Source organism: Physella acuta, unplaced genomic scaffold (assembly GCF_028476545.2).
Source record: "Physella acuta isolate Inbredline_101_S28 unplaced genomic scaffold, ASM2847654v3 ptg000281l, whole genome shotgun sequence".
Taxonomy (NCBI): domain Eukaryota; kingdom Metazoa; phylum Mollusca; class Gastropoda; family Physidae; genus Physella; species Physella acuta.
In genome coordinates this window covers 516632-535637 of record NW_026731800.1, presented here as the reverse complement: position 1 = coordinate 535637, position 19006 = coordinate 516632, and the positions used below count along the sequence as shown (strand labels likewise).

General features: G+C 36.1%; 2 protein-coding genes across 3 annotated transcripts in view; both read left to right on the top strand.

Annotated features, from left to right (window-relative positions):
* The window catches only part of LOC131939472 (universal stress protein YxiE), a 33731-nt gene extending 20297 nt beyond the window's left edge, over positions 1–13434 (top strand). For both annotated transcript variants that reach the window (XM_059297787.1, XM_059297786.1), the window contains 3 exons: positions 2162–2253; positions 12421–12514; positions 13225–13434. In XM_059297787.1, coding sequence (XP_059153770.1) covers positions 2162–2253; positions 12421–12514; positions 13225–13421 — 383 coding nt within the window. In that variant the 3' untranslated portion in view covers positions 13422–13434. The remainder of the gene's footprint in view (positions 1–2161; positions 2254–12420; positions 12515–13224) is intronic.
* A 4915-nt stretch (positions 13435–18349) lies between these two features.
* LOC131939486 (uncharacterized) overlaps positions 18350–19006 on the top strand; it is a 36704-nt gene continuing 36047 nt past the window's right edge. Inside the window, exon 1 of the mRNA XM_059297810.1 lies at positions 18350–18469. The gene's annotated coding sequence lies outside the window, so the exon portion shown is untranslated. The remainder of the gene's footprint in view (positions 18470–19006) is intronic.

The window sequence follows — 19006 nt, the reverse complement described above, 5'->3', positions numbered from 1 at the left end:
GGTGATAGCCCACAGTAGTGTCGCATGTGAGTCACATGATCTAACTGTTGTAGTTTCCACTACATGAAATTATTACACTACAGGCAAAACAGAAATGTGTCCTCATGGATTCTAGAAACCATACATTCAACATACCAGACATTATACAAATGAGACATACTACAAAAATAAGACATGCTACAAAGCAGGCATACTACAAATAAGTTATTCTACAAACCAGACATTTTACAAACACGACATACTACAAACAAGGGATTCTACAAATAAGACATTCTACACACTAGACATTGTATAATAAAGACATTTTTACAACAAGATATTCTACAAACCAAACCTACTACAGATCAGACACTCTAAAATCAAGACATTTTACAAACCAAACATACTACAATCAAGATATTCTACAAAACAGACATTCTACTAATAAGACATTCTACAAAGCAGACATTCTACTAATAAGGCATTCTACAAACAAGACATTACACAATGCAGATATGCTTCTAATAAGACATTCTACAAAGCAAACAGTCTATTAATAAGACATTCTACAAAGCAGACATTCTACTAATAAGGCATTCTACAAACAAGACATTACACAAGGCAGATATTCTTCTAAGACATTCCACAAACAAGACAGTATCAAGTAACCTATAAGACTTACAGAACGGAGACCAGTCTGCCGATGAGTATTGGGTGGGTGAGTGTGTTGGATTGGGCCGTGGGTCCTGATATAGTTTATTGATCGTGAGCCCTACCACATCCAACCAAAAATGTAAGTGTTCTGACATTCAACATTTTCGCGATTCCGATCAATGGGGATACTTTTTAAAGTGGGGAAACTTGGTAACCATCTAATGGTTACGTTGGTTCCAAGATTTTTGCACGGACTTTCAATGTTTCTGGTATTAGGTTATTTAAACGTGATTTATCGTTATTTGTATTTTTAAAAAGATACCTAAGTAGAGTTAGTTGGTTTAAGTTGAGAATTGAAAGATATACATACGTTCGATTTTATGAGGCCGGATGAAATTAATATATTAAAAAAAATCGATCTTAGTCTTAATCCAAGCATTAACTAGAACACCACATACACACTAACCACAACACCACATACACACCAACCACAACACCACATACACATTAACGAGAACACCACATACACACTAACCAGAACGCCACATACACACTAACCAGAACACCACATACACACTAACCAGAACACCACATACACTGTAACCAGAACACCAGATACACACTAACCAGAACACCACATACACACTAACCAGACCACATACACACTAACCAATACACCACATACGCACTAACCAGAACACCACATACGCACTAACCAGAACAACACATACACACTAACCAGAACACCACACACACACTAACTATAACACCACATACACACTAACCAGAACAACACATACGCACTAACCAGAATACCACATACACTTTAACCAGAACACCACATACACACTAACGAGAACACCACATACACACTAACCAGAACACCACATACACACTAACGAGAACACCACATACACACTAACCAGAACATATACTCTAATCAGAACACCACATACTCACTAACCAGAACACCATATACATATTAACCAGAACACCACATACACACTAACCAGAACACTACATACACACTAACCTTTATCAACACGTTCTGACCCAAAGGCTTAGTTTTCTTTTGTGCTCGAAATTTGAAAAAATTATGGTCAGAGTTTCAGTGACATGAGTCAGATTCACATTGGAGATGAGGTGGAATACTAGCACGCACGCCCAATACTCACACACAAACACGCACTCCGAACACAGTCACCAAGCCCGTACATCGAACACCAAGCCCATACATCGAACAGCAAGCCCTTACATCGAACACCAAGCCCTTACGTCGAACAAGAAGCCCATACATTGAACACAAAGCCCTTATATCGAACACCAAGCACGTTCATCGAACACCAAGCCTGTACATCGAACAGCAAGCCCTTACATCGAACACCAAGCCTGTATATCAAACACCAAGCACGTACATCAGCCCGTGCTGCAAAACATAAGCGCGTATACCGATTATAGAATGTCTGGTATGTAGAATGTCGACACTTAGAATTGTGTGTTCAGCTGAACTTCTTTTTACAACCCACAGGTCCGGGCAAAGTCCAGGAATTAATTAAAGAGTGTGAAGCAAAGGTCAAGGCTATTCAAGAAAAATTCTTGGAAAAGATGCGAGCACTCGGTGTAAGTACAAAACAATTTTAATTTTAGTATTTGGTGTTAGTATGAAACAATCGTTACGATAAAAGCACATATGTTAATTTCAGTGCTTACTATCGTTACCTTTCTACGCCATCTCCTACACTTGAATCTTCCAACCCCATACCAGCTGTTTACATCTTTTTAATAGCTTCATTTAACACGCAGGTTCCCAAACTCTTTCAAGATGTGACCCCATGTTTATTTAGCCAAATGACAAGCGACTCTAAAAAAAATTGTTTGGTTTAGTCTGCAAGTTGGCGACCCTCAGAAAAACATTTCTTAACCCCCCCCCCTCTCCTACTCAGAGGGAGGTGGGTTGCGAACCGTAGATAGGGAGCTTGATATTTAACAGTAGGGCCTACCCATCATAAACTTTCAGTCACATTAAATATCAGTATTCCACATAAACGGTCAGTAACATTAACTATCAGTACCCAACATAAACTTTCAGTCACATTATATATCAGTACCCCTCAGAAACTTTCACCCTTTAAGTTTAAGTTACATTACATATCAGTTCCCTACATAAACTTTCAGTCTTTCAGTAACATTGCCGCACATAATTCAACAATGTCAACACATAATCTAGCAGTAACATTACCCTACACATTTTATTACTGACCGACAGCTAAACATTAAACCAATGTCACTTAAAGGAAATATGAAATACATAATTTCAAAATATCCCCTCAAGTACAAGTGAGATGGAAAAATTTTGCGTGAAACAAGGCGGGCAAGACTGAAAAAAAAAATAAACAAAATAAAAACATCAGCGCAATTTATAGAAATAGAAAGCCTTCCAATCCATGTTTTCTTTGTGAGCCGGCGCTCACTACGTACATTCAACAGCAGACGAAATAGGTCAGGGCTTCTCAAGCTTTTGTGTACCTCTGATCATACTTATTCGGACCGTATCCTCGAGGCTATAAAGTTATATCGTACCATTGGGCAAGCGACGCAGGGGTCGACCCAAGAAGACTTGGCGACGTAGCATGCTGGAGGAGGCAGAAAGGATAGGAAGAAATTTGTAACAGCTGAAAAGGGTGTCAGGAGACCGTGGGGAAGGGAAAGCAGTTGCTTCCGGAGGGGTGGGGGGGGGGGGAGAAATTCATACTTAAATAGTACCTCCAAAGCTTCTAACAATACCCCCTAGCCTCTTAAAGTACCCTGAGGCTTCTATAAATATCGCCAAAGCTTCTAATATCACCTCTAATGCAGAGGCGTAGAAACCCTTCCCGGCGCCCGGGGACAACTTTCAATTTGGCACCCCCCCCCCCCATATATTTTTTATATTTATAATGCAAAACTGCAGTTAAAATTAGATTTTAATTTGTTTTTCCAACCCATTTTGGCGCCCCATATGGTCGGCGCACGGGGACATTTGTATCCCCCGCCCCCCCCCCCCCCTCCCCCACTCGCTACGCCTCTGCTCAAATGTTATAGCAATACCCCCAAGGCCTTCTGCAATACCACAGGGCTTGTAAAAGTACCACAAGTCTTCCAACACTATCCCTGGGGCTTCTGAAAGTAACTCCGGGAATCTTCCAACGGTTAAACTACCTGGGTGGCTTTTAACGTGTACTTTGTTATCAGCGTCTAATTAGTTCTTTGTACGCCTAATTAGCTAATTAATCGTACAGTCTGTTATCATAACCTTTACCAACCTCAAAAAATAATTTCCATAATTTTTTTTTACATATGTTAGCCGTGTTACTTAATAGTTTACCTTTCTTTTAAAAAAAAGCGATAAACATAATAATTAAATTCAGTATAAGATATCAGAAAGGAGATTGAATTCTTGGATGCATTAGACAATTTAAATTTTTAAACTGCTAACCGGATATCGTGCCCAGCTATTCTAATCTTTTAAGCCCCTCCCTTCTCCGTGTTCACGAAATCTATGATAATTTTTATTACCCTTTCCACTTTTATCAGTGGCGTGACAACCGTGTAACCTAGGTGGACAAAATCCAAGGACCCCCCCCCCCCCCAGAGGCGTATCCAGGTTTTCGTTGTAGGGGGAGCGAAAAGAGCAAAAAAAGGCGCCGAATTTTTAACACGTTCTATATACGTGTATTATATATATATATATATATATATATATATATATATATATATATATATATATATATATATATATATATATATAATTACTAGCGGTATGTCATTACTTCGCTATGATGTAAAATAAATTGAAAGTAGCACTCTGAAGAAATAAAAAAAACACACAATGTAGGTTGACAAAACAAAAATTGTATCAATCTAAACAATATATATATATATATATATATATATATATATATATATATATATATATATATATATATATATATATATATATATATATATATATATATATATATATATATATATACTACAACCAAACACAATGGACGTAACACAATCTTTGACATAATAATTCCTAGGAAATTATTTATGACAAGTGAAATAGGGGAAATAATCACTCTCTTAATATAAATATGTATATATCTACACATTTATTTATAAATGTCAAAACAAATAAATAATTATTTTAGAATATAATGAAATTGTTTAACACTATTCGTGTTTGCAAAATGTTTTTGTCTATAATCAGAATTTAATATATCGTCATCATAAATGCTAAAATATTACAGCATAATGAAAGTTTTTAAAATCAGAGTTGGTATAAAACCACTTTTTTCGATTTAATAGAAGAACATACGGAATAACATCCTACATTTAACTAAATAACGGTCTTTTAGTTCAGATCATATATTTTAACTAGCCGTCCCGGCCAGGCCCTGCTCTGGCTTCTGTGAAAAACCTTTCTGTTAAAGACCATTACCTGTGTGTTTAGTAATCATCATAAACCCGGCATTGCACACCCAAACCAAAACCAAAACAACAAAACGCAAACATAACGCTAACACAATTACAAATACAAACGAAAACAAAAACCTAACAACTAACCCAACCACAACCACAAACACCAATACGAACACAAAGAAAAAAACAAACGAAAAAGCAAACGAAAACAAACCAAATCCAAATGCAAAACCAACCACAAACCCAAAGAAAAAAACACAAACGAAAAAACAAACGAAAACAAACCAAATACAAACGCAAAACCAACCACAAACACAAATACAAACACAAACGCAAAGAAAATAAAACACAAACGAAAACGAAAAAAGAAAGAACAAAAACGAACCAAATCAAAACGCAACCACTAACGCAAACCCAACCTAAACACAAAGAAAACACTAACGCGAACATAAACGCACAGTGCTCAGAGTCTAGCCCGGGGCGGAATCGCCTGTTTCAGCTTAATAAACGACTATAGTACCCCAACGTATTCATAGTCTTTTGCACTCACTTTAATGAACGTAGGCGCGAAACCGAACACGGGAGGCCCGGGACCCCAAATAGCACCCTGTCTGGGCGCCAGAGGACGCACCATGACGTCACCGCCTGATTGAACTTAGTAAACGACTATAGTACATAACTTATTCATAGTCTTTTGAACTCACGCGAACGTATATACCATAGCGTACACCGGAAGGCCCGGGGCGCCAAATAGCACCCTGTCGGGGTGCCGGAGGACGCCCGGATTTGATTCACTTAAAGTCTATAGTAACCTTTCTTACCCATAGTCTATCGCACTGTTAAAAACAAAACTATGCAGCATAGCGCTCACATGATAGCCCAGGGTGCCAAATCGAACCGTGCAAGGGCGCCTGCGGACGCGCCTGTTTCAATTTAGTGAACTAAAATGATAATACTCCAAGCTTATCCGTAAATGGAAAGAAATAAACATATAGGATTTGTAGGACCTGGCTTATTAAATGTTATTGATTTAAAAAAAAAAATATTGAACAGTATGTTCAGTGTATAGAATAAATAAAAGGCAGTGTTAAAAATACCTAACGACATTGCACTTAATCAATCCCCGCTAATTATGTAATTATTTTTTTTCTTAACACCAAAAACAAAGTAATAAAATGTAAATTCTTTCTTCTTAAGAATTTTTTTATTAAAGGGAAGTAACTGTGCAGTCAATACATTTCCGACACAATTTTAGAAATTTTATAAACGTCGATACACTTTTTAAAAAATTTATGTCGCGTTCATAATTGAAAATTATTCTTCTAAGTAAATAGAATGAAAATTGTTTTTAAAGACTTTCATTGGTAATTTTTTGACTCGTAAATTTAGACAATGAGCACGATAAAAAATCTAACACTTAAATCCATAGAAGTGTCAACGACAAACTTTTTTGCCACACGTTACAGAACTGAGCTTTATATATTAGACTAGCCGTCCCGGCCAGGCCCTGCTCTGGCTTCTGTGAAAAACCCTTCTGTTAAAGACCATCACCTGTGTGTTTAGTAATCATCATAAACCCGGCATTGCCCACCCAAACCACAACCAACCAAAACCAAAACAACAAAACGCAAACATAACGCTAACACAATTACAAATACAAACGAAAACAAAAACTTACAACAAACCAACCACAACCACAAACACCAATACGAACACAAAGAAAAAAGCAAACGAAAACAAACCAAATCCAAACACAAAACCAACCACAAACACAAACCCAAAGAAAAAAACAAACGAAAAAGCAAAGCAAACGAAAACAAACCAAATACAAACGCAAAACCAACCACAAACCCAAAGAAAAAAAACACAAAAGAAAAAACAAACGAAAACAAACCAAATCCAAACGCAAAACCAACCTCAAACACAAATACAGACACAAACCCAATGAAAATAAAACACAAACGAAAACGAAAAAAGAAAGAACAAAAACGAACCAAATCAAAACGCAACCACTAACGCAAACCCAACCTAAACACAAAGAAAACACTAACGCGAATATAAACGCAAAGTGCTCACGGGGCTGAATCGCCTACTTCAACTTAATAAACGACTATAGTACCCCAACTTATTCATAGTCTTTTGCACTCACTTTAATGAACGTAGGCGCGAAACCGAACACGGGAGGCCCGGGACCCCAAAAAGCACCCTGTCTGGGCGCCAGAGGACGCACCATGACGTCACCGCCTGATTGAACTTAGTAAACGCCTATAGTGCATAACTTATTTATAGTCTTTTGAACTCACGCGAACGTAGATACCATAGCGTACACCGGAAGGCCCGGGGCGCGAAATAGCACCCTGTCAGGGTGCCGGAGGACGCCCGGATTTGATTCACTTAAAGACTATAGTAACCTTTCTTATCCATAGTCTATCGCACTGTTTAAAACAAAATTATGCAGCATAGCGCCCACATGATAGCCCAGGGTGCCAAATCAAACTGTGCAGGGGCGCCGGCGGACGCGCCTGTTTCAATTTAGTGAACAAAAATGATAATACTCCAAGCTTATCCGTAAATGGAAAGAAATAAACGTATATGATTTGTAGGACCTGGCTTATTAAATGTTATTGATTTAAAAAAAAATAATAATTATTGAACAGTATGTTCAGTGTATAGAATAAATAAAAGGCAGTGTTAAAAATACCTAACGACATTGCACTTAATCAATCCCCGCTAATTGTGTAATTATTTTTTTTTTCTTAACACCAAAAACAAAGTAATATAATGTTAATTCTCTCTTCTTAAGGATTTATTTTTCATTAAAGGGAAGTAACTTTGCAGTCAATACATTTCCGACACAATTTTAGAAATTTTATAAACGTCGATGCACTTTTTAAAAATTTTATGTCGCGTTCATAATTGAAAATTATTCTTCTAAGTAAATGGAATGAAAATTGTTTTTAAAGACTTTCAATGGTAATTTTTCGACTCGTAAATTTAGACTTTGAGCACGATAAAAAATCTAACACTTAAATCCGTAGAAATGTCAACGACAAACTTTTTTGTTTTTTGCCACACGTTACAGAACTGAGCTTTATATTAGACTAGCCGTCCCGGCCAGGCCCTGCTCTGGCTTCTGTGAAAAACCTTTCTGTTAAAGACCATCACCTGTGTGTTTAGTAATCATCATAAACCCGGCATTGCCCACCCAAACCACCACCAACCAAAACCAAAACAACAAAACGCAAACATAACGCTAACACAATTACAAATACAAACGAAAACAAAAACTTACAACAAACCAACCACAAACACAAACACCAATACGAACACAAAGAAAAAAGCAAACGAAAACAAACCAAATCCAAACACAAAACCAAACACAAACACAAACCCAAAAAAAAAACCACAAAAGAAAAAACAAACGAAAACAAACCAAATCCAAACGCAAAACCAACCTCAAACACAAACACAAACCCAATGAAAATAAAACACAAACGAAAAAAGAAAGAACAAAAACGAACCAAATCAAAACGCAACCACTAATGCAAACCCAACCTAAACACAAAGAAAACACTAACGCGAATATAAACGCAAAGTGCTCACGGGGCTGAATCGCCTGCTTCAACTTAATAAACGACTATAGTACCCCAACTTATTCATAGCCTTTTGCACTCACTTAAATGAACGTAGGCGCGAAACCGAACACGGGAGGCCCGGGACCCCAAAAAGCACCCTGTCTGGGCGCCAGAGGACGCACCATGACGTCACCGCCTGATTGAACTTAGTAAACGCCTATAGTGCATAACTTATTCATAGTCTTTTGAACTCACGCGAACGTAGATACCATAGCGTACACCGGAAGGCCCGGGGCGCCAAATAGCACCCTGTCGGGGTGCCGGAGGACGCCCGGATTTGATTCACTTAAAGACTATAGTAACCTTTCTTATCCATAGTCTATCGCACTGTTCAAAACAAAATAATGCAGCATAGCGCTCACATGATAGCCCAGGGTGCCAAATCGAACCGTGCAAGGGCGCCGGCGGACGCGCCTGTTTCAATTTAGTGAACAAAAATGATAATACTCCAAGCTTATCCGTAAATGGAAAGAAATAAACATATAGGATTTGTAGGACCTGGCTTATTAAATGTTATTGATTTAAAAAAAAAATTATTGAACAGTATGTTCAGTGTATAGAATAAATAAAAGGCAGTGTTAAAAATACCTAACGACATTGCACTTAATCAATCCCCGCTAATTATGTAATTATTTTTTTTTCTTAACACCAAAAACAAAGTAATAATAAAATGTAAATTCTTTCTTCTTAAGAATTTTTTTTTTATTAAAGGGAAGTAACTGTGCAGTCAATACATTTCCGACACAATTTTAGAAATTTTATAAACGTCGATACACTTTTTTAAAATTTTATGTCGCGTTCATAATTGAAAATTATTCTTCTAAGTAAATAGAGTGAAAATTGTTTTTAAAGACTTTCAATGGTAATTTTTTGACTCGTAAATTTAGACTATGAGCACGATAAAAAATCTAACACTTAAATCCGTAGAAGTGTCAACGACAAACTTTTTTGTTTTTTGCCACACGTTACAGAACTGAGCTTTATATATTAGATTAACTACTGCTTCTTTGTGTTCTTTAAAGATAATTTTTTAACATAGTGATAGGTATGGGTTAGATCACTGTATTGATCACACACCTTTTTACTGGTAATTGCAAAAACAATATTCACAGAGTTTTACGTTTAAAAGCTAATTTTCGGGCGGCATGGTACTTAGGTACATCATTACGGGTTTTTCTACATGTACTTAACAGATCAGCCCGGGGTTTTGAGGGGGGGGGGGTTCAACTTCATTCACTACTGTCCGTTCACTTTAGGTCAATTATCCGACCCAGTGTATACCTAGGTGTGACATTAATGTCGCTCTACACAATTGTGGTGGTGAGGTGGGGGGGGGGGGGAGATAACCAACTCAGAGTGAACTTAGCGTCAGTTTTTAGATGACTGTTTTAAGCATACATATATATTACACAAATATATATTACACAAATATATATTACACAAATATATATTACAGAAATAGATTTAAATAAGTAGCAGTGGTATTATGACAATATTTTTTTACAGAGGGGTCCATGGGGGAGGGGGGTTGTAACTGTTTCATATGATTTGTAATCGTAATCACTATCGCCCAAAATTTCCCCAATTTAAACAGGGGTGCCACATCAGTTGTATTTGTTTCTGTATTATATTTTTTTTAAATTAATCACACGATTCAAACTGTAGGCCTATATATAAAGTAATTATGTCTGAAGTTTTATGTATAACAGTTTCTAATTCAATTATTCGTAAGCAAATACATTATACAGTTGCCTTAAACCACCCCTCTTGCCAAGTGGTACTACCGTAGAGGTTTCTTTAAACATTGCAATGCATCGTAATGGTTATTTTTAGAATGGCAAACTGATGCAGCTGTTAATACGTGTTGTAAACGTAGACACTACTAGACTAGTACAATAACGCTTAATTGCTGCATGAAAATAAATCTTGTGATTTACATAGATGTGCCGACCAAAAATATTTTTTAAACAAATATCATTGTTTAAAACTTTGAGTTTAAAAAGTTTCCAAAAAGGCGCCACTTTTCTGAAAATGGCCAGAGGGGGAGCGGCCGCTCCCCCTGCTCCCCCCCCCTGCGTACGCTACTGACCCCCCCCCCCCCCCCCCCCCCCACACACCTCCCAAAAATTTCAATGCTGTTTTATTAAAAAAAAAACGAGCCCTTGAAACATTTTCCGATCTTTGAAAATTATTTTTTTAATTACTCGTATTGAAGAGACGTGCGATCTTGTGCGATCTTGTGGCCCATACAGTGCCGGCGCCAGGTTATTTAGCGCCCTAGGCAAAACTTATTAAAAGCGCCCCCCCCCCCCCCCCGTATTATCAGATGCATGAAATAAAAATAAAATCTTTTTTTTTCCGCCTCAAACATGTAATTTACAGCGTCAGTTTGCCTTGCATGTTCGCTTTAGTATTACAGTTTTCATCATCGGCTTGTGAGGACTGAAAAAGATTTACAATAGTAATACTTCTTTCTTACTTGTAGCCTACTTTCATCAATTTAAGATGGTTTACTAATACATAGATCTAATACAAAACGTCTAATTACAATTTTATTTTTTAAAAACCTGAAAATGCAAATGTGTAATTAAAGGATGATTCAAGGGATTTTTTTTATCGGCGTTTTTGTCTGAGGGGGGTTTGGGCTTTTAAGTAGAGATTAAATACATTACATGGGATTACATAAAAACAGAAAATTAAAATAATTACAATTTTAAGCAACCGGAATTTGTATTTTGATTACAAAGAGACATATCAAATCAAACAGTCTTCCCTTTCAAACGTCTATATAGATAGCAGCCCTCCCACGGGTGTGAGGTGTGTATCTTTTTCTACCATTCAGACTGTGCCCTTTTAAAACCTGAGAAACTTAAGACTGTTCTACTCGGGGGCTGATAGAGTGAAGTTTGGCTGCAGAACAGTCTTAATAAATATTAATACATTATGTATTTTTGACCAGTTTTTTTTTTAGTTAGGTACGAGTACCCAGTCTATGTCAAAATTTTGAAAAAAAATTTTTGAACGGCTTTGAAACCCTTAATAGATTAATAATGTTGGGCCAGAAATAGGCTAGATAATTTAGAAACTTTCCTTTAGGCGTAGTTTATTAGTATGGTAAAATATCTTAAAATATATTAACGTCTATTAGAAAAAAATGCTGCATAAAATAATAAGCAGTTACTTTTTATAACATAAACAAAGTATATTTAAATATATATATATATATATATAATTGGAAAGACGCAATTAAATATTGTACAGAACTGTAATAAATAGCAGCATTTATTTCCCTTACTTTTGATTATCTGCCGCTTCTACTACAAAATCCTGCATGCTTTGGGAGTAAGGGCACCATTTTTTTTTCGTGTCCACGGTGAGGTGTTAGGAGTGTTGGTACTCCCCTAAAAAATAAAATAATGAATATAACTATTTAGAAAATACTAAAATATTCCTTTGATATAAAAACATATACTCATATTTCATAACAAATAAATTATAATTTTTCTATTGAAAATAATAATGTATACATTTCTCTTAGAAATGTGTATCGTAATCTTTAACATTGGAGTTGGGCAATAGAAAAAATAAACTAATACTAACACTTGAGAACCGCCGCTGAAACCACGCGCGGTAATCTGGGATGTTACAATCGATTGTGTATACGGTCAAGGGAGAGAACTCAAATAAATATTTGCTCTGTCCACAGATTCAGGGAGAATTTATTCGTCTGAATGGCGAAAAGCCTGGGTATCAAATCGTCGAATGTGCCATAAACAGAAAGGCGACTTTTATTGTGACCGGTGAGATCTTTAACTAAGTTCAGCGAATTGCTAGGCAGAACAGGACAAGTAGTTTCAGTACACCAATCTCACGTTGCTTGAGAAAAATAAATCTCTAACGGAAATAATTCTAGGCTGTAAAAAGTAAAAGACATATACACTCATTTACACGCTACACATACACACACACACATACATGTTGTCTACATTATATGTTTGTGTATGTGTACGTATATATATATATATATATATATATATATATATATATATATATATATATATATATATATATATAAAATCACATTTTCGCAAGATACGTGGGGCAGATAAAGTAGAGTTCATATGCTTCAATGACCTCGGCATACGGGGGGGGGGGGGATGACAGGGACAGTGTGGTCAGCACTATGCTCATCTACCTTTGGTTAGGGCTTGGTGGATTCAAGGGGCGGACTCACCCCGTAATAATCCGAACTCGAGACTATCGGGTTAACAGGCATATACTCTACTATATGACCACGCCATTCCCTTTATAATTATATATATATATATATATATATATATATATATATATATATATATATATATATATATATATATATATGTGTGTGTGTGTGTGTGTGTGTGTGTTTGCTAAATATTTAGCCGTTTTAATTTAAGCGTAACATGACGTTTATACCTAAGCTACACCTCACCTCTGATTTAACCCTAACCTTGTTTTTTTCCCCCTCCAGGTACTCGAGGCCAGAGCAAAGTCCGCCGTACCCTAATGGGCAGCGTCAGTGACTACATCGTCCACCACTCCCCCATTCCCGTACTCGTGTGCCGGCACAGAACGCCGGAGCCGGAGAAAGAAGAGAAAGACCGGACGAAAAAAGACCAGAAGGAAAAAAGTTCGTTTTTTGGCAAGGATAAGGAACACAAAAAATAAACTAATGCAGATCTATTTCTTCTTAGTTCTTATAAAACAAAAAATTGTTCTACTAAGTTCTGTATTCGTTTGGGTAGAGAGAGGGGGAGGGGCGGGGAAGAATAAGCACTGTGCCAACACAAGCTTCCATCTGTCATTGTCTGGCGAAGACAAATGATCAGACTATGTTACATACTAGTAATTTCTTTATCAGGCAACGGAACAAGGGCATCCTAAACTAAAGATTCGCGGTTTACCAAGTGGGTGTGTTATTCAAATACCCACGTTATTAAATTAGAGGCTTTCAATTGGTAAATAATTTGAGACGGATGGGGCGTTTGTTTTTTTATATTGAATATAAATTTGTGCTGCATAATTTAGCGACCTACCGGGGTACTGAAGTGTGAATTTATCGTGATCAACGTCTCGGGTTTATAAATGTATTATGATCAATGACATTGCCGCATCAGTGAGGATCTGAACAGCTTTCACCGAACCCTTAATCAAATTTGTTCAGGGCCAAGTTTATGTTTACATGTGTACGAAGTTTGTAGTTCAGTGGCTGTGCTTTGATTCACTTCACGTAATTAAACCCGCGAAAGGGGGTGGTCGCCCCGTTTTCACCCTCCCTGGGTCCGCCTCTAATAGTTGGTGAGTAATTGGGGGTATAAACTGAGAAACACAACTGTTTCTCATGCTCGTGTTAGTATTACGTGAGCTTTTTAAACAATCGCGTGTCTTGTACAGGATGATGTCGCTCCATTGTTAAACCCGCCGTTACACACATTTAGCTCACAGTATAACCAGATAGTCTCACGCATGTTGCCTAGTTAATTGTGTCACGTGACATCCGTATTACGTGTACACCGTCACGTGACATAATGCGCGAGATCACGCTAAGCCGGCAAAGGAAATTGAATCTATCGATCATTTACAGAATAATGAATAATCAAATAGGAACTGGAATATTGTGCGTCCACTTTTTTTTTTAGTTTTGAGTCCACGCATTGTAGCCTCGAATTGAGTCACCGTTGAACGTAGACATAAATATTAAATGCATCACTTTACTAGCGTGTTTAAACACGACTGATGATTTTCATCGATACTACAGAGCAGTGTTGAGTGCTATTCATTAGTTGCATACACTGCGACTTGCAGCAAGTGCTATAGATAGATAGGTACAGGGGCCCGCCCGCCCTTGATGCCCATAATTATATAGCTAAGCCTCAGTGAAGGAGTCCTCGGTTACACTCTAATTTATCGCCCAAATCCATTTCATATACAGGCGTTTTTTTCTCCCATGCATATTTCATTGAAAAGTTTTTTTTTATAAACAAGCATATATATATATATATATATATATATATATATATATATATATATATATATATATATATATATATATATATATATATATATATATGATTATTATGTCATCATACATACGTTTTTTCGAACTAAAAAGATGCCTTGTCCCTAATTGTTGTCTAGTCTATGTGGTCGTCTATCTGAAGCTTCGCTGCGTTTGTCTAGGGAAAATTTAGTCTCACGAGTCGTGTGTTCATGTGTCATTTTAAATATAAAATATAAAGTTATAATAAGCAAGTTTTCGTATATTTATAAATATATATACATAACATATTTTATAAAAAAAATATAATTTAAATGTATTATTTGTAATTGACTGTAATAAATGTATGATTTAAAAATCTATGTTTTGTCTTTATATGATGTCATACGATTTTAGCTACTTATACCTGCTATCGTCAAATGAAAAATAAATTTATTAAAAATCCAAGTTCTATCTCACCAATTCAAAACATAATCAATTATTTATCAGATTCTCTGATTACTATACTCAATCAACAAGATAACAAGCAAATCGTCACAAAAGACAGACCCCCCCCCCCTCCTCAATGCGGCAACGTGATGTGTGTACGAGTTTTTGTTTTATTTTTATGTTTGACTTAGTGACCCTATAACTTAGTGATAACGTGAACTTTGGGAACAGATTTGCTCTTCAAAACATCGCACACCAGAAAGCACATACATGTACGCATACACGCATTAATACCAGTGGCGTAGGTAGGTGAGGGAGGGTGGGGCGGCTGCCCCGGGAGCAAACCCTAAAGGAGCGCCAAAAGGGATAGAAAAATATTTTTAAAAAGCTCATTTTGAATATTGAATTATACCCAGTCAAAGTTAAGAAAGAAAACGTCCACAAGGCTTTGCACACTGATTAAATTGTTTTCTACATCAACTGAGTGGCACCTAGATTTAAAAAAAAAAACTTATACGGGATAGTGACTCGTAAAAAGTACCCTTACCTTTCCGACTGAGAGGCGGTGTGGGGGGGGGACAATTTTTCACCAACTTGAATAACTATAGAAATAGGGGAGTGCCGCAAAATGATAGTTCGTACCGGGCGCTGGAATTGGTCTATTCGCCACTGACTAATACATGAAATAAGATAAAATATCTGTATTTTTCTTTCTCGGAATAAAACGGAATCCGACACAAGCCAAAAGAAAACTGAATCATATGCACCAACTGTCTGAATAGAGATGGACACAAAGTTTACCACAATCTGTCAAAATGTGACAGCTGTCATGGTATCTACCAATCCTGATCAACAGTGGACGACGAAAAATTGTATCATCTTTATTGTCAAGATAAGGTTTTATCCAGTTAAGATAACAAAATATTAGGGGGAGAGGGGTGACACCAAAATGAAAATGCAAAATAGTTGGAGAGGGAGGGGGTGATACCCTCAGATACCGCACCAGGTGACACGACAAAGTGACGCCACTGGATCTTATTATAGCGATCGTTTATTGAGGTTCGGATTACAAGTAACAACACTCATCCATGAGGACAGGTCTTCAGTAAATTCAGTAAATTAATATTGTTTTACATGGTTTATATAACAGGAAAGACAAAACAGTTTATACATTCACTCATTCACCTATTAAAATGTATTGGCACTTCTTCTATAAATGGTCTTATGCTGAGACACAGTTGCCAAGCTAATACTTTCCAAGGTTGGTCCCAAACAATTTATAAAAGAAAAAGAAGTCTATCAAACAGGCTAGTCCACTATAATTAATTCCTAGTGTAGGGCATATAGAATAGTTGACAACCACCCACAGTAACTTACGTAGATCTAGTTAGCATTCGCCCAGTTCCAATCTTCACCACTGTGTAATTACTTGGTTAACATATGAACTTAATACTCTGATACATTTTTTTAGGTTTTCAGGAAACTCCACGAAACCAGCATTTTTTAAGCACCAAATTATAAGGCAACATTATCCACCACCTACTTGAGATTCTTTCGGACATTTCCCCACCAGGGTAGGTGGGGGTGGGGAGGCATCTGTTACTTCCCAGGAGGAAAGGGGAAGTAGCGTTTAAATGTCCAATATGCCTATATACTAGACCTATATTTTATTTTTAAAAATTCATCCAGGATCGGTGTGTGTGGTGGGGATTGTAGGAAAAAAAGTCACAGGAAAAAAAAACACAGGAAAAAAAAAAAACACAGAAAAAAAGTCACAGGAAAAAAAGTCACAGGAAAAAAAGTCACAGGAAAAAAAGTCACAAATATATATTTGCATGATATTTGTTAATACTTCTATGTATTAAATATTAAGAGAGTGCAAATTAACTTAGGATTAATTAAATGTAATGTAATGTGTGTAGGCTGTATACGCATAGGAATTTTTATAATTCATCTAAAAATATTTATTATGAAGTATATAGATTGTAATTATTTTAAACTTAAGATTAGTAGCATTTAATAGAATGCTCCTAAGTCCACGTTTTTCATCGTGTATTTTTTAAATACCAATATTAAATTACCGTGAAATGGTAGGTTCATCTGACTTGCTGCCCTCAACTCATGGCAACAATAGTTATGTTTAGTTCAACCACCTTTACTGCTCACATTTATCACGCTCATTACATAACAAAACTGAGGATCAAAACAGAAAGCCGACAAGGTTCAAAGGCTGTCGTTGACGCATAACGTCAACAGCACAAAATATGTTCGGACAATGCCTACTGAGGAGAGGCCAATAGCCTACGGCAAAATGTGCCTAAATTTCTTTTATAATTAACTTTTCTACCGCGTATTTAACTAAATACGTAACAAAAGTTGAGATTGTTGTGCTAATTATCTAAGAGTATTTTTAATTACAATTGTTACAAATCATAATGCTTTTAACGTTTATAAATAATTTATGCTATCCAAAAATACAACCCACAGCAATAAACATACAAAATTTTACAATTCTTAACAAATTAATAAAAAATATTTCTAAAAAGATTTTTGTGACTTTTTTTCTGTGACTTTATTTCTGTGACTTTTTTTCCGATAAAATTTTTCCACTGTGACTTTTTTTCTGTGACTTTTTTCCTAACAAAAACTGTGACTTTTTTTCTGTGTTTTTTTTTCCTGTGACTTTTTTTCCGTATACCGTGGTGGGGGGGGGGGGCAGTTAGTTAGCATTGCTCCCCCAAGTATACGAAGCTGTAAATATTATAATGATACATACAAAACAAAAACAAATTGCGTTCATGTAGGCCTTAAAAAGTTATATTATAAGTAGATCTAGTATAGTAAGCCTACCAAATTACGTCTACGAAAATTAATTGTTAAAATCGATAGGCCTACACGTTAGACTTAAATTGTCTTAAAAGGAGCGTTTAAGGAACAGAAAATGTTTGCATACGGATACTTTAATTTCACGAAATAATCTAGATCTAGATCTAAAATCTATATAGATCTAGATCTATTTTCGGAGTTTATATTTTTGTATTACTTTTTTTGAAAGCGATAAAGTTTTTTTTTTTTTAAGCTAAGTCAAGCTTGCAAATTTAAAAGTAGATCTAGTTCTTTGTTGTATAAGTTTACGAAAACTACTCACTGTTGCTGCGCAACAGGAGAAGTTAAGCTGATGCTTTGTAAAGCAGTCATCATAAATAAATAATAATGATGCGAAATTTAAAAGATGGATAAATCGTAAGATTGGAAAATCTTTTTTTGTGAGGATTTAGTTCAACAATAAGTGAGTTTGTAGTTAGTGTTAGATATAGTTTATTGACTAGTAACAATACACTGCGTTGGCCGTAGGCGTAGAGTGTAGAAGTGTAGTTAGTAGAGTGACGTAGACAGTGATACTGATTGGGAAGTCTGAAAAAAAACATACCAGATCTGATCTAGATCTAGATCTAGTCCCACAAAAGTAGTTGAAGTAGAGACTAGACTCCCGTTTTAGCGTATTTTATTCCTCACTTCACGTTCACCTCCAGGATTTGAGCGTATTTTATTATAATTTATAAACACAAACACAACCGGAACACACAAAAACGTTAGGAAAACATTCATTAACATTGGGCTTATTTCTTAATGAATTTTTGTTTTAGTTTTTGATAATTTACTTTTGTCAAAACTTGAGAAAAATCCAAATTTGAAATATTAAATGTGCTATGTTTGTGTGTCAGTTAAGATTTTCATGGCAACGGGTGAAGTACTAGAAATAAACTTTTATGAACTCACAATGACCCCAAAACTGAGGCCAACACAATTTCAAATAGCTATTGCC